Raw genomic sequence first — 24,692 nt, 5'->3', positions numbered from 1 at the left:
CCTCTTTTGATTTGCCTTCGGATAAAGGGGAAGTAAATAGAACGTCCCCGTGGCAGTCTCATCCCACAGCCCAACTAGACCCCAGTAGAATCCACTGGAGTCTTTCTCAGTATCTCCAAAGTACCCACCTTCACAGGCTGTGGCCTGAGTACCTAATACCCACTGTTCCCAGTAGGTCCTCACCACGACCCTGACTCAGAGCCGAGGGCCGCCGTCCTACCAGATGCCCAACACGCCGATTAGGCCTTACCCATAGGAAAAAGCTAGAACGGAAAGTAGGGAGTGACCCTTGAAGGAAGAGCAGCGAAGCCCGGGGTACAGTTACTTGTCTCGCCCTCTGCACATCCAGACTTGTGGTATGTGTGCTTGTGGCCAAAGCAGCAGATTGGCTCAAGTCCAGAGTGTGTGGTTTTACATGCCAGATCCGGGTCAGCAACAAAATGAGTATCACAGAGGCAAATAGGAGCCAGAGGAGACCCAGAATATAGAAGCCCAGGGGGAGGAGACAGCAAAAGTCAGAATTGAGAAAAGGGTCACTTTTAGAAGTATCAAAATTTGCTTGAACCATCTCTTGGAAAGTTAAAAAGCTGTTCAACTCTGGCATCGTTGTGGCGGATTCTGAGATACGGGGTATAGTGGGCTCTGTGGTAAAAAATAGGTCTAAAGTGGTCTCAGTTGGGGTAGACGCCGGGGTGGTCAGGGTGGTAGTGAACACTGGGGTGGCAGTAGACACTGGAGTGGCTGGGATGGTGATTGGCTTTTGGGTGGTTAGGGCAGTGCTGCTGGGCTCTGGAGTAGTTAGGGTGGAAGTGGTAGACACTGGAGTGGTGCTGGGCTCTGGGGTAGTCGAGGTAGAGGTGGTCGGCATTGATGTGATGCTGGGCTCTCGGGTAGTCAGGGTAGCAGTAGTGGGAACTGGGTTGGTAATGGGCTCTGGAATCACCAGGGTGGAAGTAGTAGGCACTGGAATAGTTAGGGTGGAGGTGGTAAGCATTGGTGTGGAGCTGGGCTCTGGAGGAGCCAGGGTAGAAGTGGTAGGCACTGGGCGGGTAAGGCTGGGCTCTGAGGAAGTAGGGGTAGAGGTAAGCCCTAGGATGGTTGGGATGTTGGGTAGAAGATTGAGATTTAGACTATAAAAGCGTGTGTTGGATTTCACAGTCTGTCTGCGTGTGGTAAGATCTGGGATCTGCATGTGGGTGGATGTGGACTGCCTCTCAGTGGGTTTGTGGGTTGGAGACCAAGAAAGCATTTGGCTGTCTGCAGAAGTAGGAGACTCTAAGAGTAGACCCCGGTGGGTAGTATGGGTTTTAGTGTTAGTAAAGAACTTGACTACAGTCCTTGTAGCAGGTTCATCAGAGAAATTATCATAGTCGTCATAGTCCATGGTATCGCTATCATCATTGTTAGGGCAGTCCTTCCCTGGGTAGGTGTAGACAGGTGCGCTGCCCAGATTGCCGCATCTTACACTGGCCACATTAGGGGTCATGGCCCTGACATCCACACCTTGCTTCCATAGATAGACATTGTTGGGGTTTTGCTGGAGCCAGTGACGGAGGTAGAGGATTTCACAATCACAGTACCAGGTGTTGGCATGGAGAAAAACAAAAGGCAAGAGGAGGGTCCCAAAGAAGCCCTTTGGTATTGTATGAAGCCAGTTCCCTTGAAGGTGGAGGGTGTTAAGGTTTGTCAGCCCAACTATGAGCCCAGGGGGCAGCTCACGCAGTTTGTTGTAGGCCAGGTTGAGTTTCTTCAGATCAGTTACAGACACCAAGAGCCCAGGGGGCAGGTTCTTCAGATCATTGTTGTTCAGGCGGAGCTCCTGGAGTTGGCTTAGGCCATCCAGGACACCAGGAGACAGTGAGCTCAGGTGATTGAAGGAGACGTCAAGGATAGTGAGTGCAGGCAGTGCCCGTCCTAGGGAGGGCAGACTTCGCAGGTTATTGTGGGATAAATCCAGGGTATCCAGCTTCAACAGTTTCTCAGGGGTCTGCAGAGTGGTCAGCTCACAATAATCCAGGTACAGTCGAGTGAGGCTAGTGAAATGCACCACGGACGCTGTGGAGAAGTTACCGAGTTTGTTCTTGGTCAGGTGGAGGATGCCTGTGTCTGCTGGCAGGTCTGCAGGCAATGCAGTCAGCTTCTGGTTCTCACAGTTTACTTCCCGAAAGCTGGTCACTTGAGAGATTTCACAAGTGGGCTTGGAATGTAAGGAACTTGGCAGCAGGAACAGCAAGATGAGGAGAGCCATATGAACCTGTGGGCAAAGGGAGTTTAAAGAGATGCCACCCTGGCCCTTGCATAATTTTCCTAGGCTCCAACCCTCCACTGCTGTAGCTCTCAGGATCCCTTCCACAAGCAGCTTTAATATCTCCCGGCCTTTTCCCTTCTCTTCTATCCTGTCCTCAGTCCTTGGCTCTTATTCCCTCCTCAGATCCCCCTCCTCAGGTCCCAGCCCCACTTACAGTCAGGCAGAAAGACCCTGAAGACACAGAGCTTCTTCCAGGGCGTGACTTGGTCCTTCTCTCTTCCAGCTCCAAGGAGAGCCAGGTCAAGAGCAGGAAGGAGATAGAAAAGGGGAGGAAATGACACCCTGATAACCAACTCCTGCCACCCAGGGAACAGTCTGTCTCCCTCCAGGGCATAGGTCCTTATCACCTCTCTCCACAGCTTCCCCCAGAGCCCTCATTTGGTTTTACGCTCTCCCTTTCCTTCCACCCTGGGAGATCTAGGGACACTCCAACCACCAACTTTGTGCAGCTTCCGAAGCCTCTCCACATGGTACCCTTTCTCCTCCATGGCTATTCTTAGAGATGCCTAATTTTCCTTCACTGCTTCCTTATACCCCACTGTCACCCTTCCTAGCCCTAAACTGATCCCCTCCCCAACCTGGGACTACTGGCACCCTCTGTTCTGTATCCACTGGGCACTTGACTGGTACTCTCTACACTGTTTTTGCAGCTTCCATACCCAGGGCTACTCCCTCCTGGGGACATGACAAGTGACACTCATGTCCTTGGTTTTCCTCTTGCTCATGTGGATGGTCCTTCCCGGACTCCTCTGTGGCTCCCTCTTCCTCTACCTTTCTGAAGTAGCAAACCTGTTTCCAGAGCATTCTTGGGCTTTCTTAACATGGACTCCACAAGTGCCTGGAACATACTTTGCCGTGCCTTTAATCACTGCCTCTGCCTCAGACTCAAGTTTTGTTTGGTTTTTACAATTTGTATTTGTTTTGTTCTTTATTATTTTTTAAATTTATTTTTTATGTGCATTGGTGTTTTGCCATGGATGTCAAGTCCCCTGGAACTGGAGTTACAGACAGTTGTGAGCTGCCATGTGGGTGCTGGAAATTGAACCTGGGTCCTCTGGAGGAGCAGTCAGTGCTCTTAACTCCTGAGTCATCTCTCCAGCCCCTAGACTCAAGTTTTTATCTCTGATCTAGACCCTTTTTCATGAGGTCTAGATACTTATGTCTGATTGTCTCTTGGACTCTTCTTCTTCTTCTTCTTCTTCTTCTTCTTCTTCTTCTTCTTCTTCTTCTTCTTCTTCTTCTTCTTCTTTTTCTTCTTCTTCTTTTTCTTCTTCTTCTTCGTTTTTCGAGACAGGGTTTCTCTGTGTAGCTTTGGAGCCTATCCTGGCACTTGCTCTGGAGACCAGGCTGGCCTCGAACTCACAGAGATCCACCTGCCTCTGCCTCCCGAGTGCTGGGATTAAAGGCGTGCGCCACCAACACCCGGCATGGACTCTCATATGTTCTACAAGTACAGCAACAGTGTAGAGGTACTGAGAGGCTCAAATAGGAAAATCATGAGTTTGAAGCCAGCTTGAGCTACAAAGGAAGACGCTTCTCATTAAAAAACAACAAAACAAAACAAAAACTAAAACCAAAACTCCAATAATATCAAAAATCGACTTCATTGTCTCTGTTAGCCATGGAGGTGCAGGGCTGTCTATACTCCTAATCCTTGGGAAGCAGAGGCAGAAAGATCATGAGTTCAGGGCCAGTCTGGGCCATATACTGAGACTTTACCTCAAAACAAACAAACAAACCCACAGAAAAATAGCACTCCTCCTCTGTTGTCCACAGCTACTCATTTACTTGATCATTCTAAACACTCCCGGTCTTCTTCGGATTCCATTCATTATCAAGACTTGCTGATTTAACTCTGGCTTCTTTCACATCTCTCCACCCCCCACCCATCCCCACCCGCAGCCGGCACCATCTTCTCGTTTCCTGCAGTAGCCTTCTGGTTGATCTCTGAAATTTCTAACTTCCCTTCTGTTTTCCATGGGAGAACTGCAAGTGTGCAAATCTGTCAACTGCTTGAACTCACGATGGCTGCTGACGCCTCTCAGGAGGCAATCCGAGGTATCTAACATGGCCTTCAGGGCCTGCAAGTTCTGAATCTTGCCTGCCTACTTGCTTAGCCCCTTGTTTAGTGCTTTCCCATCTCCTGATCATTCTTTCCTGTACTTGAGCTTTTACTCATTACCTTCTTCCTAACTCTTATGTACCTGGCAAGTTCCAGCTCAAAATTCATTCCTCTGGAGACATTTCTGATTTTACAAGCCTGGGATCGTCTTCTGTTGCAGAAAGTCAGCCATTATGTGTGTTGAGCCACTGCCCCATTTAATGATGTGAAGATCCTACCTTCTCAGAAGGGGTATCGTGAACATGAGCTTGCCCCTCGCTGCTGATAACTGGACAGGTGGTAGACACAAGCTAAATGCAGCTTGCCATGAGCTTGCCACTTACATCATTTGCTACCCAGAACAACTAAGGCAGTATCAAGACATGAGGCAGGAGGTTAGCATAGATGGAAGCTATGATGATGAACCCTTGAGAATCTTGGTTTTTTGACTGTATTGCTATCACTTTTCAGATATAAGCCACAGGAAAAAGATACATCACCCAGGCCGGTGCAGTGGCACACATCTTTAACCCCAGCATTTGATTAAAAAAAAAAAAATGGCTTGAGCCAGGCAATGTGTCATGTGCTCGAGGCCTTAGTTATTCTGTAGCCTGAGATGGGAGTTCCATACCAGCCTGGGCAAAACAGCAATACCGTATCTTGTGTGCATGTGACGATGCATACCTGTAATCCCAGAAACTGTGAGGAGGCTGAGGCAGGAGGATTGCTAAATTGAGGTTGGTTTGGGCTACATAATGAGTTTGAGGCCAGCCTAAACTACATAACAAGATTCTTTCTCTTTCTTGACCCCCAAACAAAAACAAAACAACATTGGCTACTTCAAAGACTTTCTGGGCAGAAAAACCAAACATGGAGTTACGTGGCCAGGAACAGTTCCCGGAACCATGCTGTAGAACCAGTCCGGTGAGCAGAACTCTCTCTGGCCATACTGCAAGAGCAAGGCACTGAAGCTTGCATGGCCCCAGCTGCTGAGCCAGACATTGCTCCATGACCTCCGATGCCACAGAGACTCACACACTGTCCCTCCCTCTCTGTGATTATGAACTAATGGAAGCCTGGATGTGAGTCTGGTTGGTCACATACCTGGTGACCCAACTGCCAAGAGAGCCCAGGAAGTCAAATTTTATTTTCAACTTCTGAAATAGGAAGCATGTTCTGTTTCTCCAAAGATCTGAAAGTTGGAGAAACTTCCAAACAGAGAAGAGGTTCATGTTCTTTGTGCCTACTGAGTGGTCCTGTGTTTTACTTTCTTCAAGCGTCAGGTCCTGTACCAGGAACCCTGTTTAGGTTCATAAAGTAACAACAGTGGGGTTCCCTGCCTTGGTGCACAGGTACAGAGACAGCAATTAGTTGATTGATGACATTTTAATTTACTTGTTGTGTGTGGGTGGGGGCACACATGCCATATCACCTGGGTGGAGACAAGTGGACAAGGTGTGGGAGTTGGTCCTCTCCTTCCACTATGTGGGTTCTAGGAATCATACTTGGGTGGCAAGCTCCTTTTACCTGATGAACCGTCTTGCAAGCCCTGATTTTTATTTCCTAATAGACTGATAATGATCTATTTCATTTAGATGGTCAAATGTATTATGTTTATACTTTTTAAAATAATTTCTTTTTAAAAAATAATTTACTTTTTATGTGCACTGGTATTTTGCTTGCATGTATGCTGGATCTCCTGGATCTGGACTTACAGACAGTTGTGGGCTGTCATGTGGGTGCGGGGAATTGAATCCGGGACCTCTGGAAGAGCAGCCAGTGCTCTTAACTGCAGAGCCATTTCTCCAGGCCCTACATTTATACTTTTTGTTTTGTTTTGTTTTGTTTCCCAAGACAGGGTTTCTCTGTGTAGTTCTGACTGTCCTGGAAATTGCTCTGTAGACCAGGCTGGCCTTGAACTCAGAGAGATCTGCTTCTGCCTCCCAAGTGCGCCACCACCGCCCAGCTTACATTTATACTTTTAATGATATGTATTTGTTATTATGTCTGTGTATGCATACACCCACATGTCACAACACACATATAAAGGCAGAGAACAACTGTGTAGAATCAATTCTCTCCTTCCACCTTTATATGAGTTCCAGGGATCAAACTCAGTTCTTCCAGCTTGCATGGCGAGTACTGTCTACCAGTGAGACATTTTTTGTTTGTTTTTGAGACTGGGTCTCACTGTGTAGCTCTGGCTATCCTGGAACTTGCTCTGTAGACCAGGCTGCCCTAGAACTCACAGAGATCTGTCTGTCTCTTCATCCTGAGTGCTGGGATTAAAGGTATGTGCCACTACCCCCAGCCCATTTATACTCTTATCACTTGTTCAAACCTCTGTATTTAGGAGCTCAGTGTTGTTTATTGGTACCCCTTCCTCCAGGAATACCACCATTTCATCAGTTTATAAACTGGCCAGCTTGCTTGGATCCAGGTACACTATGTAAACTGATGGAAGATACCAGGAATGGGCACCTTGGCGAAGGTGAGAGCAGTGGCTGCTGACCTGGGAAAGAATGTTGGTGTCTCTAGGCTTATACACAGTAATGTCTGTTTTGCTTTATCTCATTCACTCCTACAACTGGCTGACCACAATCTCTGGGTCCTATTTTGGGACTAGAGAGTAGTTTAGCTCTTAAGAGTGGTACTGTTCAGCCGGGCGGTGGTGGCACATGCTTTTAATCCCAGTACTCGGGAGGCAGAGGCAGGTGGATCACTGTGAGTTCGAGACCAGCCTGGTCTACAAGAGCTAGTTCCAGGACAGCCTCCAAAGCCACAGGAAACCCTGTCTCCCCCCCCCCCCAAAAAGAGTGGTACTGTTCTTTCAGAGGAGTGGAGTTTGGTTCCCAGAATCCACAGTGGGCAGCTCACAACTGTCTTTAACTCTAGCTTTCGATGATATACGCCCTCTTCTGGCCTCCACAGGCCAGGACTCACATGCCACACACAGACACACATCCACACGTAATTAAAATAAAGAAGAAATGCTTTTAAAAAGAAAGAAACTGATACAGGTGTGGTGGTGACGCCTTTAATCCCTGTTCTTGGGGGGCAAAGGCAGGTGAATCTCTGTGAGTTTGAAGCCAGCCTGATCTACAGATCTAGTTCAGGACAACCAGGGATACAAAGAGAAACCCTGTCTTGAAAAACCAAAAGAAGAAAAAAATAGGGCTGGAGAGATGGCTCAGAGGTTAAGAGCACTGACTGCTCTTCCAGAGGTCCTGAGTTCAATTCCCAGCAACCACATGGTGGCTCACAAATCTGTTATGATATCTGGTGCCCTCTTCTAGTGTGCAGATATACATGGAAGCAGAATGTTGTATACATAATAAATAAATAAAATCTTTTTAAAAAAAGATTTTTTTTTAAAAAAAGAAGAAGAAAAGAGTATTCCCAGCACTCAGGAGGCAGAGGCAGGCGGATCTCTGTGAGTTCAAGGCCAGCCTGGTCTCCAGAGCGAGTGCCAGGACAACCTCCAAAACAATACAGAGAAACCCTGTCTTGAAAAACCAAAAAGAAAAAAGGAGGAGGAGGAAAGAAACTGACAGCTTTCCAGAGTTGGCAGAACACTTTACAGTCCTGCCATTAGGGTGTGAGTGCTGGTTCCCCACCTCCTGGCCACTGTGATGGATATGCAGTGACAGCTCATGGTGGTTTTAATATGTGGTTCTCTAGTAATAATAATGGTGAGTCTTTTTCACATGTTTATTTATCCTAGGTATCTTATTTGTTACAGTGCCTCCTCGTGTCTTTTGTCCATGTTCTTGGACTCACAGAGATTTGCCTCTGACTCCCAAGTGCTGGAATAAAGGTGTATGCCACCACATCCAGCCCCATTGTTTAGTTGTGCTGTTGATTTTGGAGCATTATTTATTTATTTACTTATTATTTTTTCTGGTGGGTTTTTTTGTTTGTTTTTGTTTTTGTTTTTCAAGACAGGGTTTCTCTGTGTAGCTTTGGAGGCTGTCCTGGAACTAGCTCTTGTAGACCAGGCTGGTCTCGAACTCACATGCATTCTTGATTTTTGTATTTTTAAATGTTTCTAAATTTTATTTTAATTTGATGTATGTGAGTGTTTTGCCTGCATGTATATCTATGTACCCCTGTGTGCCTGGTGTCCAGGGAAGAGAGTTTCAGATACTCTGGGAACTGGTATTACAGATAGTTGGGAGCTGAGAATCCAATTTGGGTCCTCTCTCTCTCCCTCTCTCTCTCTCTCTCTCTCTCTCTCTCTCTCTCTCCCTCTCTCTCTCTCTCTCTCTCTCTCTCTCTCTCTCTCTCTCTCGGTTTTTCGAGACAGGGTTTTTCTGTAACTTTGGAACCTGTCCTGGCACTGGCTCTGTAGACCAGGCTGTCTTAGAACTCACAGAGATCCACCTGCCTCTGCCTCTTAAGTACTGGGATTAAAGGTGGGCACCACCATTGCCAGGCTCTGAAAAAAGATTTTTAGTTTGGAGAAAAAAAAATACAATCACGAGCCAGTCATCCTCATCCTAATCTGTAATCCCACCACTGTGGAGGCCTAGGCAGGAATAGTGTGGGACTTTCAGGCCAACCTGGGCACATGATGTCTGGCAATGGAGTTCTTTGGGCTTTGCCCATTTGAGGTTGTCATAGTTTCATTTCTGTTTGTATAATAAAACACCCTGACCAAAAGCAACCTGGGGGAGGAAAAGATTTATTTGGCTTATACTTTCAGTCCACAGTCCACCACTGAGAGGAGCCATCAGGATCTGAAACAGGAAGTTGAAGTAGAAACCATGAAGGAACTCCACTGTCGGCTTGTTTTTTGACTCCCTGTAGCTTTTAAATTTTTTTTCTTTTTAATTTATGCATATGTGTGTGAACCTATATGAATCACATGCACAGGAGCCCTGTGAGACCAGAAGACCCCAAATCCCCTGAAACTGGAGTTACAGATGGTTGTGAACCACCATGTGGGCACTGGGAATTGAACCCCAGTCCTCTGGAGGAGAAGCCAGTACTTCTAACCACTGAACCCCGTTTCCCTTGTACTTGCTCCTTCCCTCCCTCCTTTTCTTTTCTTCCTTCCTTCCTTCTCTTTCTCCCTTCCTTCCTTTCTTCCCTTTCTTAGAAAGTATCACTATATAGCCCAGATAGTTTACAACTCTCAGTCCTTCTGCCTCAGCCTCTAGAGTGCTGGGGTTAAGTGTATTCTCCCTGGTATTATTTCTCCTCCTCTTCTTCTTCCCCACCCCTCTCCCCCACCTCCATCTTTTGTTTTTTGTTTTTATCGAGACAGGGTTTCTCTGTGTAGCTTTGGAGGCTGTCCTGGATCTTGCTCTGTAGACCAGGCTGGCCTTGAACTCAGAGATCTGCCTGCCTCTGCCCTCTGAGTGCTGGGACTAAAGGCGTGCACCACCAATGCCTGGCTTCACCTCCATCTTCTGAGACAGGAGCTTGCCGAATAGCTCAGGATAGCCTCGCCTCCCTTCTTTCATCCATCGATCCATATTGGGAATTGAACCCCAGCCCTCACAAATGCACTATATCCCGAACCTCATAAGTGGATTTTATCATAGAGTTTCAGTGCATTTTTTCAGATAATCCTAACATCTTCATCTTCTGGGGCTTGAGATCTGTTGACTATTTTCATTAGTTTTAAACCTTCCTGGTTCTTGATATGATGACCTATTTTCAGTGAAACTCTTCCCACCTTTTCCTGAGATGTGTATTGCAGGCCTCTCTCTCGGCTGTCTTCATTTGATCTTGCTCTCTCCATGGGAGGACGTACTACCCAGTGTTGCCAAATAGAGGAAAGAGGCTCTGTGGTTGCGGTGCTGCCTACCTATTGCAGTTCTAATGTTTTTCTTGTTGTTTTTCTGAGATAAGTTTTATATCTATCTATCTATCTATATAGATATAGATATAGATATAGATAGATAGCCATGGCTGTCCTGATTTTAAAAAATATATAATATATATTCATTTAAATATTATTTATTTATTTATTTATTTTGAGACAGGGTTTCTCTGTTTGCCTTGGCTGTCCTGAAACTTACTTTGTAGACCAGGCTGGCCTTGAATTTACAGAGATCCACCTGCCTCTGCCTTCCATGTGCTGGGACTAAAGGTGTGTGGTACCACATCCAGCTACTTTTAATATTTAAGAGTCTGGGCAGAAAGATCACTGAGACCAGGAGTTGGAGGCTAGCCTGGGCAACATCTCAAGACTCTATTTTAAAAAGATAGAGGAAAGCCAGGCATTGGTGGCGCACGCCTTTAACCTAGCACTCAGGAGGCAGAGGCAGGTGGATCTCTGTGAGTTCGAGGCCAGCCTGGTCTCCAGAGCGAGTGCCAGAATAGGCTCCAAAGCTACACAGAGAAACCCTGTCTCGAAAAAAAAAAAAAAAAAGATAGAGGAAAAAGAAGGAGGGAGAAGGAAAGGGGGAAAGTGAGGTGTAGGGAATCAATTCCGAGTCAGAAGAGGTCTGTATTTGTGAAGTGGAATATGTCTACATGACCAAGTCACTAATTAAGCTGTGACCTGAGGTCTGCTTGGGATCTCTCTGGACTCTAAACAAGGGCAGTCTCTCAGCAGGGCCTCCGTGCTTCACTGGCTTTATCCCTGGATCACATCCAGGAGGGAAACTGCACTTTGCTCGCTCTGGCCAGGTCAGTTGCTGTATACATTCCTACACCCCCTGCCCCTGGACACTTTGCTTTCTCTGTGTATGGGGTTAATTTTGCTGTTGTTTTCATTTTTTTTTTTTTTAAGCAGGGTCTTGCTCTGTAGCCCAGGCTGATCTTAAACTCAAGATCCTCTTGCCTCAGTCTCAAGTGCTAGGATTACCGACATGTCACCACACTCAACTTTATGTCTGTCTCTTTTATGCTTCCCCTAACGTCATTTTATTATGACAGTTTTTTTTGGGGGGGAGGGTCAGGTTAGGATTTCTAGGGTTGAGTTTAGGTATTTGTTTTTGAGATTTATTTATTTCATTTTTATATGTATGTTTGCCTTCATGTATGCATGTCTGGTGCCCCCTGGGGGCCAAAGAGGGCATAAACATGACCGGCATAGCGACCATACCAGTTGACATGCCAGTGTTGATGGGGGAAGTTTCACAAGGCCCCAGCCCTAGATGAAAAGCTACAATCAATGGCTGCTGAGGGAGGAAGAATCAGTTTTCTCCAGGGATGAGCCCCCTATTTGGTTGTCCAGTCCAAGTGGTCATCCCTAAACATACACACATAGGAGCAACAATAAATGGGCAAGAACACTTACAGTTCTTGCAAAGGACTTGAGTTTAGCACCCACACAGTGGCTTACAATTATCTGTAACTCCAGTTCCGGGGATCCAGTGTCCTCTTCTGACCTTTCTGGGCACGGGGCATGCACATGAAGCATATCCATACTTTTAGGCAAAACATTCATACACATAAAATGAAATTTAAGAAATTCTATCTCTCGCTGGGCGTGGTGGCGCACACCTTTAGTCCCAGCACTGGGGGGGGGGGGCAGGAGCAGGTGGATCTCTGTGAGTTCAAGGCCCTCTTGGTCTACAAAGTGAGTTCCAAGACAGCCTCCAAAGCTACAGAGAAACCCTGTCTCCAAAAACCAAAAATAAATAAATAAATTAATTAATAAAATAAAAAGAAATTAATTCTGTCTCTCAATGGGCAGTGGTGGTGCACACCTTTAATCCCAGCACTTGAGAGACAGAGGCAGGTGGAACTCTGTGAGTTCTAGGCCAGCCTGGTCTACTGAGCAAGTTTCAAAACAGCCTCCAAAGGTACAGAGAAACTTTTCTCGAAAAAAAAAAAAAAAAAAAAAAAAAAGTAAGCAAGCAAGAAAGAAAGAAATTCTGTCTTGAGCCAGGCATGGTGGCACATGCCTTTAACCCCAGCACTCAGGAGGCAGAGGCAGGTGGATCTCTGTGAGTTCTAGGCCAGCCTGGTCTACAAAGTGAGTTCCAGGACAGCCAAGGCCACACAGAGAAACCCTGTCCTGAAAAAAAGAAAAAGAAAAAAAAAAAAAAAAGAAGAAATTCTCTGTCTGTGGGGTTGGGAATGGCTCAGTGGTGAAGAGCACTGGCTGCTCTTGCAGATGACCTGAGTTCAATTCCCAGCACCACATGTTGGCTCACAACTATCTGTAACTCCAGTTCTTCAGTTCTTCTTCTGACTTCCATGGGCACATGGCACATAGACATACGTGCAGGTAAAACATTCATACACATAAAATTAAAAAATCCGATTCTCAGCTGCTGCCGCAGCACCATGAATGCAGCCATGACGATAATGGGTTGAGCCTGTGAAACTAGAAATGTTTCTGAAAAGAGCAGGCAGCATCCTCGGATTTACTGCCCAGTATTTTACAGAGCCAAGACTGCCCAACGAGAGTCACATGCAGCTAATTAAAGACTAGAAAGCATCCTGATTAGCTAAACCACAACACTCAGCTGCTAAGAGAAGCCAGAAGAAATCCATCCTTGGGGTCATCTGAGGGCCTGAGGGTCCTGTTACCCTCATGTGGGTTTCCAAAGAGTGTGGGCCTCCGGCTATCACAAAAGCTTTTAAAGACCCTTATTAAATCCAGACCTACCCCACCCCCAACACATACACAAAATAAATTTAAAAAAAGAAGCCAGAAGGATGGTGGAGCACACCTTTAATCCCAGCACTAGGGAGAGGCAGGTGGATCTCTGTGCATTCAAAGCCAGCCAGAGCGGTTATACAGAGAAACCCTGTCAACTGCCTCCCCCACAACCACCCCCAACAACAACAACAAAAAAAAAAAAAAGAAAAAAAAGAAAAGAAAAGAAAAAGGAAAGGCGATCAAAAGAATGTCTTTATGTGTTCAAGGTCAGTTTAAGCTAAATAGTGAAATTTTACTGTCTTGTTTGTTTTCAGTTATTTTTGAGACAGGGTCTCTCTCTCTCTCTCTCTCTCTCTCTCTCTCTCTCTCTCTCTCTCTCTCTCTCATAGCCCTCCATAACCCTGCCTGTCCTGGAACTCCATAGGCCAAGCTGACCTCCAAATCATGGAGATGTCTGCCTCCTGAGTGTTGGGATTAAAGGCCATGTCCTGCTTGTTGGTGCTGCTGCTGATTGTGTGTGCTCGTGCAGGTACATTCGTATCACAGCGCATGTGTGCAAGTCAGGGGACAACTCTGAGAGTTGATTTTCGCTGTCCACCTTGAAGCAGTCTCTCTTGTCTCTGCTGCTGTGCTGTGTACTCTGGGCAGTCTCACCCCAGAGTCTCTAGGAGTCTTCCATCTGCCTCCCATTTCACCGAAAGGATGCTGGGATGGTGGGTATGCATCACATCTGGCTTGTCACTTGAATTCTGGCCATCAGACTCTGGTCTTCAGGCTAGTGCACTGAGTTCCTCTATCTGCTGACACACCTGTCTGATCCTGTTTGTTTTTAAGACAGACTCTCACTGTTTAGTTTAGGCTGACCTTGAACACACTAGTCCCAAGGTCATGGGGATTTTCCTGTCACAGTCTCTGGAGCAGGATTACAGGTATTAATTAGCATTGGTTCCAATGGCAGTGTGCCACAGATTAGTCACCTGAGTAGGGACCCCCCTGAAGAACCGTTCTGAGGGTCTTGACTGACGTGGGAAGGCACACCTGGATTGTGGGACGGTACGGTCAGACAGCATTCCAGATAAAAAGGGTTTGCAGAAGGACATAAGGACATTTCTTCCTCACTTTGTGCTGGGTTGGCCTTCCTCTCGGCCCATTCCTGTTTCTGCAGCTGATTCCTTCCCGGATATGATAGCACTCTAAGCCTTCGTTGTGGAATAGGGACCAGCACCTCTCCAGGAACTTTCTGGCTTCCAGCGCCAGGTGGGGACTACTGAGGAATGAGAACCCCCCACTTCCCCACCCCCACCAGTAAAAGACAGGTACTCTGGGGCTGCTCCGAATGTTGAGGCTCCACCTCAAGGACCAGGTACTTGGTTCTCAGCAGCTCAGGTGAGATTTGGCTCATTTTTTTTCTTTTTCTATTTTCAAGACAGGGTTTCTCTGTGGCTTTGGAAGCTGTCCCGGAACTTGCGCTTGTAGACCAGGCTGGTCTTGAACTCACAGAGATCCGCCTGCCTCTGCCTCCCGAGTGCTGGGACTACATTTGGCTACATTTGTTTTAAAGCTCTCTATATATGCCCTGTTCTGTTCCTCTAGAGAACCTACTAAAACAGCAGGAGTGAGCTACTGGTTTGACTTTATAATGTTACTATTTGGAAAACATTATTTTGCCGGGCAATGGTGGCACATGCCTTTAATCCCAGTACTTCGGAGGCATAGGCAGGCAGATCTCAATGAATTCAAGGCCAGCCTGGTCTACAGAGCAAGTTCCAGGATAGCCAAGACTGTTAAACAGAGAGACCCTGTCTCAAAAAACCAAAAAAGAAAAAAAAAGAAAAAAAAACATTATTTTTGTGTGTATGAGGTGTGAGTGAAGGCATGCATGTGGGTGTCCCAGAGCAACTTTATGGGGTCACTTCTCTCCTTCAATCTTTCCATGCATTTTGGACTTGACCTGGGGTGTCAGATCGTACTTACTGGCTGAACTGTCTCCCTGCCTGACCCCCACCCTCCCTCATGTTTCTTTTCTTATTTTTTTTTTTTTTGTGAAAAGGAACAAGATTGAATACGAGATAGGTTATTAACTGGTAATTTATTAAGAAGGGATACTCATGTGGGGAGCCAATAACAAGATTTGGCACTCTGAGAAATCCAATCCCAGATGTGATCCCCAAGAGAGGAGTGCCTCCTCTCCTCCTCTTTATCCTACCCATCTGTGTACCTGTGACCACACCCATTTGGTACAGGTATCCAGGGTCTCTTCCTACATTTTCGAGACAGGGTTTCTCTGTGTGTAGCCCTGGCTGTCCTGAACTATCTCTATAGACCAGGCTGGCCTTGAATTCACAGAGACCTGCCTTCTCTGCCTCCTGAGCAAGCTGTGGGATTAAAGGTGTGTGACACCACCCAGCTTTTTTTTTTTTTTTAAAGATTTATTTATGTATATGAGTGCTCTCTTTGCCTGTATGCCTGCATGACAGAAGAGGGCATCATATTCTATTATAGACAGTTGTAAGCCACTATGTGGATTCTGAAAATTGAACTCAGGTCCCCTGGAAGAGCAGTCAGTGCCCTTAGCCATCTCTCCAGACCCAGAACAAACTCTTCTCTGCCTCCCATCCCCACCCTGCTTTTGGTTTTCAAGACAGGCTGTTCTGGAACGCCTTCTGTAGACCAGGCTGGCCTCAAACTTAGTCCTTTTGATGCCTTGTTTTTTTTTTTTTTTTAAAAGAAAAAATCGCACTCCCAAATCACAAAGGACTCCTACAGACTCTTCAGTTAGTTTTCCTTTTCTGTTAACGTTGAATTAATTCACCTGGGTTTACTTTGTATCTGGGGTGAGGTGTGGGAGCAGCTTACTTGCTTTTCTCACCATAGAGGCCTTTGCTCGCTGTGTTGATAACCGCCTCTCCCACTGATGCCCTAAGAAGCCTGGTCCTCTTGGTTCCTCCTTGTTCTCCCAGGTGCCAGCACTTAGTACTCCTGCTGTCAGAGTGTTTGCTGTGTGTCTTTTGTGTGATGTGTTCTAACATCGGGTAGGCTGAGTCCCTCCGATGGTCCAATTCAGAACTGACAAAGCCGTTCATGGACCTTTACAGTCCCTCCCCCAGGTATATAAACTATTTATTCACAGGGAAGGCCAGGGACTCCTTTCTTCTTGGACACACCCACAGTACCGCCCCTGCGGCCAGTGGCGCAGCCCCTTGTGGGCTCTGATCTTCAGTCGCTCCAGGTCCTCATGTAGCTTGTTGTTTAGACCACTGGCCAGAACCTGGCTGCACTTTCCGTCCTTCACACCCTCCAGTCTGTTCAAGAACCAGTCTGGGACCTTGGGTTCTGCATATAGTGACCACGCGCTCCACCTCGTCCTCCGTGAGCTCTCCAGCCCTCTTGGGCATGGATATGCCCCACATGGGTATGTCTCCGCCCCACACCCTGAATGGCAGTGATGGCAAAGGCTGTTTTCCGCCACCCGTCCTTGTTGGTGTTGGGTACTCGCAAAAAGTGCTGGAACTTCTCAGGGATCACTAGAGACTTGGCGGCGGCACAGTCGGCGGCGTGTAGGCCTCCTGTGGAAGTCCTTTCCGAGTGTCAAGTTTCTTTTAAAAATTATTTGAGATTACCTTAGGGAGAATGGACAGCTTTACCACATCAGGGTAACTCAGTGACACAGGTATCACTTCATTTATATAGACTCTACTGTTAAATTTCTTTCTTTTTTTAAATGAATGACATGCATGCAGTGCCTTCAGCGGCCAGAAGGGGGTGTAGGATCCCCTGGAACCGGAGTCACAGATGATGGTGAGTGATCCTGTGGGGAAATGCCTGCTTAACAGCTTTCCAAAGTGGCTGTTCACACTTACACTTAGTTTTGCTCGTTCGTTTGTTAGACAAGGTCTTACTATGTAGTTGTGGCTGGCCTGGAGCTTGCTAGGTAGACCAGCCTGACCTTGAACTCAGATCTGCCTGCATCTGCCTCCCTGGTGTTAGGATTACAGACCTGCACCACTACCCCTGGCATCACCTACTTTCAATATGAGTAGCATAAATATTCAGTATTGGCACTGAGCATATTAAAGAACACAAGGCTATAAGACATAATTTGTAATTGCCTCTTGCACCCCTTTCTTAATTGAATTCCAACTCAAACTGCTTTGGTAACTATGGTTGGTTATTTGTTCTGTTGAGACCCAGTCTGATATAGCCCAGGCTGGCCTTGAACTCCTGATCCTCCTGCCTCTACCTCTCAAGTGCTGGGATTACAAGTGCATGCCAACATACCCAGCTTGCTGACTAGGATTTCTTAGAAGTTTTTTCTAGCTGAGCCCCTACCTCCCTGCCTTTCAGGCTTATCTGAGCCCTCACATCACACCTGGGGTCTCACTATCTCCATCTCATTCTCTGAACCCAAGCCGTGATGCCCTGGCTTTTCCTACAAATGTATCATCCAGTTTTTGTCTACATGAGACGCCCCTCCCCCTTCCTATTACATCATCTTGTGTTAGTCCTCTGATCTGAGGGGAGCAATTAGTTTGAGATATCCTTCACCAAAACACTCCTGTACTGAGGAAGTCCAGAGGACTCTTCTCTAGACTTCTGTTGTGTTTGTTTTACCTGCATGTGTGTCTGTGCACCATGTGCCTGCCTGGCTCTGAGAGGCCAACAGAGGGTGTTGGGTCTCCTGGAATTGGGAGCTATAGATGGCTGTGAGTTTAAAGTGGGTACTGGGATTGGAAGCCAGGCCCTCTGAAAGAGCTTTCTGGGGCTTACTTTCAGGAATATGGGGGAGGAGTTGCTTAGTGGAGCATACAGGACTCAGTGGCAGTTGCTATCATGAAACTCCAAACCAGCATGAGATCCAGCTTATGAAACATGCAGACCTGTTGCATGGCTGCAGGTTAAAGAGCATTCTCTCTCGGTGGCTCAGTTTGTCAAAACCTTCTAAGTGGCATGATTTATCTGTTTCTTCATAGGAGTTAAGCATACCGAATGCTGTCTACTTCAAGGATGTCTTGAAGCTATTTTGAGGTGTATATTTCCTATCTTAATCAGCTCCCCTTCTGAATGGATCACTTTAGTCTTCAGGAAACTGCAGCCAGCATTTTTTGACCACAGAGCCATCTCTCCAGCTTGTTTTCTTTTCCTAAGTTTCTAGAGAGGAACCCTTTTGCTTTGAGCCAGGGGACTCTTTGCTTGCACTCAGATTCACAAAGGGACTGCTGAGTGCTCCTACCTCATTTTTTCCCCCTCTTTTTGGAGATTAAGTCTTGTTATGTAGACCAGGCTGCCGTCAATGCTAGGATTAAAGGTGGGCCTCAATCACGTCTAGCTCTTGTGTTTTTGTTTTTGTTTTTGTTTTTCCAGACAGGGTTTCTCTGTGGCTTTGGATGCTGTCCTGGAACTAGCTCTTGTAGATCAGGCTGGTCTTAAACTCACAGAGATTCGCTTGCCTCTGCCTCTCAGGTGCTGGGATTAAAGGCGTGCAACACCACGGCCAGGCAAAATAATCCTAACTTTAGCTCAGGATTAAGATCTAAAACAGGTCCAGTTTCCCTTGGAGTTAGGTCTATCCCCTGAGGTGTTTAGTTTTGGATTTCCTAACAGGAAAACACAATCAAATAAATGAAGCACAGCCCTGCTGCATATCATCTCCAGTACCCAGGGCAACTTTCCCTGTCTCCCAGCTGCTCACCGTTGCCTACCCGAGCCTCACTGCTGGGCTTTGAGCCTCACTGCTGGGCTTTACTGTCATCATATTGTTTTCTGAAGAGTCATCTAAAGAACACGTTATAGAAGGGCCCAGCCTGTAGCCCTCTGTTCCTTCTGTCAGTGGCAGTTCCTCAGGTGGATGTAGTTTTCAGGACGGGCATGGGGGTTGGATAGAATACTGGGAGGACTTTTTTTTTTTTTTTTTTTTTTTTTTTGAGACAGAGTTTCTCTGTGCAACAACAACCCTAGCTACCCTGGAACTCTCTGTAGACCAGGCTGGCCTAGAACTCACAAAGATACACTTGCCTCTACCTCCCAAGTGCTGGGATTAAAGGCATGTGCTACCATCACCTGGCTTAGAAGGACTTTCATAACTGACCCAGCCAAGATCAAATGATCGTATAAGTGATTTTATCCAATCTACTAAAAACAGTTATGCTGGTTTTATTCAGCTCTGAATCCAAGCCTTTGATTCGTGGGTTCCATATCCTGACATTTAAAAATTTTTTACATATACTGTAAAGCTTAAGAATATATATGTTTTGAAAAAGAAAAGTAAAATGTATCCACATTTAAATTATGCAAAAAAGATTTTTTTCTTTAGTCAGGCATGATGGTGCATCTTTAATCCCAGCACTTGGGGTGGGGGTGGGGAGTGGGGGCAGGCCTGTGAGTTTAAGGCCAGCATAGTCTACATAGCAAGTTCCAGGCCATCCAGGGTCCAGAGCTACATAAAAAGACCCCATTTCAAATAAACAACAAGAAAAATTCTGATTTTTAGTCCTACAAATACAGCTCAATGGCAGAGCACTTGCCTAGCACACATGAGGCCTAAATTGGATCCTTAGCACTATGAATAGAAAATATTCCATTTTTCTTCAGTGATGAAGAACCCAGGGTTTCAGATATTCTAGGTGACTACTTTACCACTGAACTTTATATCAACCCCAAAAATTCTAATAATGAGGGGCTTAATGGAAGCATGGTGAGGTAATTCATTTAGCCAAAAGAAGTGTTGGGACAGCCAGGTGTGAAGGTACACTTTTAACCTCAGCACTCAGGAGACAGAAACAAATGGATCTCTTGAGTTCAAGACCAGCCAGAGCTACATAGTGAGACCACGTCTTAAAAAAAAAAAAAAAAAAAAAAAAGTGTTGGGTAGCCAACCTATAGGAGAACAGCACACCAGCCCTCAGGAACCTCTAGGCCAGGCTGGATTGCTGAAGGCTGCTCATGTCCCTGGCTATCAGCAGCAAGTTGATAACACAGCAGCCTGGTGCACTTGAGATGTGTCAGAAAGAGTGTGTCCTGAGCTGCCTGCTTGATAGAATTCCCAGGACCTGGCGTGGGTCAGGTACCCTCCCTGGAACTAGTCACTTCTGGTCAAGGAGTAGGAGTGTCTTAGTGGCTAGCTGTCTTAGTCACTGTTCTATTGTTGTGAAGGAACACCATGACCAGGACAAGTTATAGAAGAAAGCATTTACTTGGGAGCTTCCTTACACTTTCAGAAAAGGGTTAATCTGTCATCACCATGGTAAGCAGCAGACAGGCACGGTGCTGGAGCAGTGGCTAGCTGGGGGATGGTACTTTGAGAAGGGCCCTGGTGGCTAGGAAGCAACCCAAAGCTCTGTGGCAGGGTCAGCTGCAGCTGTTCAGAGTCGCTAGCCAAGAGTAGTTGGCAAAGGGAGTGGCTTCCTGTTGAACAGGCATCTTTGCTAACTTGTAAGTCAACCCCCAGGGAAACTGGAGTTTTCCTTATACAACTACAAAACCAAGACTGGCTCACAGGCCTGTTTCCAACGCCCCAGATTATCCCTATCACCCTTCCTGCTCTGCTCCTAATGCTCAGGAGTGGACTGGGCAGTGGTGTGTCTGTACGTGAAAGTGGAGGTCAGAGGTCAGCCTTCAGGGATTGGTTTGCTCACTACTCCTTGTGGGTCCAGGGGAACAAACTTAGGTCATCAAGTCTGGCAGAAAGTACCTTTACCCTGAGACATCTCACTGATCCACATTGGTGTCTTTTTGGTTTGAGGCCGTCCTTGTGACCATGGGTTTAGAACTATCCTATGGAGCTTGGTGAGTTCACCAGTGTGGTCAAGTAGGAGTCTTAAATCAATTTCATGACTTGGGCTTCTGCATCCCTGCCTTTGTGGCTTCAGGCAGGCAGTGATGGCAACCAAGGCTGAACTGGCTGTATCTGCAGAGAAGCCAAGAGGTCAATTTGGGGCCAAGACCATGATGAATGATGCTGAAGTTGTGAGGAGGCAGAAACTATACAGGAAGAAAAGGCAGTGCCCAGAGGGAGCAGGCAAACTGGTCAGCAGAGAGGGGAGTACTGGATAAACAGCAGCAGAAAGGGTCTGACTGGGTCCCAGAAGACACAGCTCCAGAGTGCTGTGGCCACCGTGGGTCAGTTCACAGGAAACCGTAAGGAAGCCTTGATGTTCTTTTTTTTTTTTTTAAGATTTATTTATTATGTATACAATGCTCTGCATGTATACCTGCAAGCCAGAAAAGAGCACCAGATCTCATTATAGATGGTTGTGAGCCACCATGTGAGTGCTGGGAATTGAACTCAGGACTTCTGGAAGAGCAGCCACAAAGCCATCTCTCCAGCCCGCCTTGAGGTTCTTAAGATAGGTTCTCGAGGGACTCTGATCCACCAGCTTGATGGCTCATCTCACCATTACACATGGTTTCTAGCTGTTTCTCTTCATAAATTTCCCTGCTGCTAAATCCTGGAAATATCTCTTCCTCTCCTCTCCCATCTCTTCCCCCTCCTCCTCCATCTCTCTCTTTATCCCCCTCTCCCTCTCTTTTTTTGATTTTTGTTTTTAAGATAGGGTTTCCCCATGTAGCCCTGGCTGTCCTGGAACTCACTCTGTGGACCAGGCTGGTCTTGAACTGAAATATCTTGCCTGCCTCTGCCTCCCAAGTGCTGGGATTAAAGGTGTGCACCACCACTGACTGGCTAGAAAGCTACTCTTATTAACCTTTATAATCACAGTATCTGCCTGGTAAGTGCCCACGAATGTTTTAATAAAGTCTGCATTTAGCACCATGCTGCTTGGTCCAAACCCTAACTCAGAGACTGGATTAAGCAGCAGCAGCATGGTCTTCAAGGTGGTGAGTTCACTCCCACAAATCCTTTCTGGGATCTGCAGTGGAAAATTAGAAATAACACAGGTAGCAGGAGAAATGGGGCTTCAAGAGAGTGTGAGGAACAGACAAGGAGACACATGACCCTGCTGGCCTTAGATGCTTGAGGGAATCTCACAGGTAGGAGAAACAAATGAGGAAACGACCATAAATGTTCTGTGAAATGTAAAATAATCACAGAGGCACATGATGAATAAAGTTGATTAGTAAGTCTTATGCATTATTACCCATACACCTGTGAGACCCTCCACCATAGCCTCTTCACCCAACACACCTGTGAGAGACCCTCCACTGTAGATTCTTCACCCAATACACCTGAGACCCTCCACCATAGCCTCTTCACCCAACACACCTGTGAGACCCTCCACTGTAGACTCTTCACCCAACACACCTGTGAGAGACCCTCCACCATAGCCTCTTCACCCAACACACCTGTGAGAGACCCTCCACCATAGCCTCTTCACCCAACACACCTGTGAGAGACCCTCCTCTGTAGACTCTTCACCCAACACACCTGAGAGACCCTCCACCATAGCCTCTTCACCCAACACACCTGTGAGAGACCCTCCACCGTAGACTCTTCACCCAATACACCTGTGAGACCCTCCAGCATAGCCTCTTCACCCAACACACCTGTGAGAGACCCTCCACCATAGCCTCTTCACCCAACACACCTGTGAGAGACCCTCCACTGTAGATTCTTCACCCAACACACCTGTGAGACCCTCCACTGTAGACTCTTCACCCAACACACCTGTGAGAGACCCTCCACCATAGCCTCTTCACCCAACACACCTGTGAGAGACCCTCCACTGTAGATTCTTCACCCAACACACCTGTGAGACCCTCCACCATAGCCTCTTCACCCAACACACCTGTGAGAGACCCTCCACCATAGCCTCTTCACCCAACACACCTGTGAGAGACCCTCCACCGTAGACTCTTCACCCAACACACCTGTGAGAGACCCTCCACCATAGCCTCTTCACCCAACACACCTGTGAGAGACCCTCCACCGTAGACTCTTCACCCAATACACCTGTGAGACCCTCCAGCATAGCCTCTTCACCCAACACACCTGTGAGAGACCCTCCACCATAGCCTCTTCACCCAACACACCTGTGAGAGACCCTCCACCATAGCCTCTTCACCCAACACATCTGTGAGAGACCCTCCACCATAGCCTCTTCACCCAACACACCTGTGAGAGACCCTCCACCGTAGACTCTTCACCCAATACACCTGTGAGACCCTCCAGCATAGCCTCTTTACCCAACACACCTGTGAGAGACCCTCCACCATAGCCTCTTCACCCAACACACCTGTGAGAGACCCTCCACCGTAGACTCTTCACCCAATACACCTGTGAGAGACCCTCCACCGTAGCCTCTTCACCCAACACACCTGTGTGAGACCCTCTGCTGTAGACTCTTCACGCATTTAGGACACTAGTGATAGTTTTGCTGGGCTGAGGTGATGTGTAAGGTTTAAGCTTCCAACTGGGCATTGTAGCACATGCCTGGAATCTCAGCATCCAGGAAGATGAGGCAGGAGGATTGTGTAGTTTAGTCTATGCAACACATTCTAGGCTAGACTGGCCTGTATAGTGAGACCCTATCTCAAGAAATCCCCTCCCTCACCAGGCATTGGTGGCCCATGCCTTTAATCCCAGCACTCGGGAGGCAGAGGCAGGTGGATCTCTGTGAGTTCGAGACCATCAAGACCAGCCTGGTCTACAAGAGCTAGTTCCAGCACAGAAAAACCGTCTTGAAAAATGGGAAAAAAAAAGAAAAAAGAAAAAAGAAATCCCCTCCTTCAAAAGCCAACAAAATAAAAAAACATCAGAATTATTCCTACTCTTTTTATCCTATGAATAACATCTGGATAGCTTTTTTAAAATGCAGATTCTGAGTATCTCATCACACCAAGGAGTTCAAGGCCAGACTGAGCTACAGATGACTTGTCTTAGAAACAAATAAAACAATGAAACCCAGGCCTGGTGGCTCATCATTGTCAACCCAGCACCCAGATAGCTGCAGGAAGTTCACAAGTTCAAGGCCAGCCTGGGTTACAGTAAGACCAAGGTTGTTGGGACAACAGGTGGAAAGACAGTGTCACCTGTGATAAAGTGGCAGTAAACATAGACTGGGAATAGCAGATGTCCAACTCAAAGTGGGTCAAAGTGGGCTTATCCTGGGGTGATGTTGAAGGAGTTGGGCCCAGTACTGAAGCAGAATCTCTGACAGGTCAAGTGTGTCACTGCAGACTAATTCTGTGTGACTACTGTTTTACTGCCAGATCTTTATGGATCTTTATGCTTTCTGTCTGACTGTATTAGTGTGACTTGGCTCCTGCAAAGGTATGATAGCATGTATTCTACAAGGGGGTTGTGGTGATTTGAATAATCCCCACCCCCATACATACAGGCTCATGTTTGAATGCTTGATCCCCAGTTGGTGGAATTGTTTGTGAAGGATTAGGTATGGCTTGTTGGAGGAGGTGTGTCACTGGGGGTGCGCTTTGAGGTTTTGAAAGAATTGTTAGTTCTCTCTGCCTCATGGTTATCATCTGAGAGATCTGAGCCCTCAGCTGCTGTCCCATCTCCATGTCTGCCAGCCTGCTGCCATGCTCCCCACCATGACGGTCATGGGCCATAACCCTCTGGAACTATGATCCTCAAATTAAGTGTTTTCATGCACTGCCTTGGGCATGGTGTTTTAGCGCAGTGATGGAAAAGTAACTAAGAAGCTGGGCGTTGGTGGTGCATGCCTTTAATTCCAGCACTAGGGAGGCAGAGGCAGGTGGATCTTTGTGAATTTGAGGCCAGTGTAGTCTACAGAGTGGGTTCT

The 24,692-nt window shown here is 46.8% G+C and overlaps 1 protein-coding gene and 1 pseudogene across 1 annotated transcript; both read right to left on the bottom strand.

Moving 5' to 3' along the window:
* Positions 1–130: 130 nt before the first annotated feature.
* On the bottom strand, positions 131–2,248 carry Gp1ba (glycoprotein Ib platelet subunit alpha). Its single transcript, XM_035448210.1, has one exon. It carries the CDS (start codon positions 2,246–2,248, stop codon positions 131–133), a length of 2,118 nt encoding a protein of 705 aa, XP_035304101.1.
* A 13,854-nt stretch (positions 2,249–16,102) lies between these two features.
* LOC100753180 lies at positions 16,103–21,378 on the bottom strand (annotated as a pseudogene).
* Between the last annotated feature and the right edge of the window lie 3,314 nt (positions 21,379–24,692).

Source organism: Cricetulus griseus, chromosome 7 (assembly GCF_003668045.3).
Source record: "Cricetulus griseus strain 17A/GY chromosome 7, alternate assembly CriGri-PICRH-1.0, whole genome shotgun sequence".
NCBI lineage: Eukaryota > Metazoa > Chordata > Mammalia > Rodentia > Cricetidae > Cricetulus > Cricetulus griseus.
The sequence above is the reverse complement of the archived record's forward strand: the minus strand, read 5'-3'. Positions and strand labels throughout refer to the sequence as shown.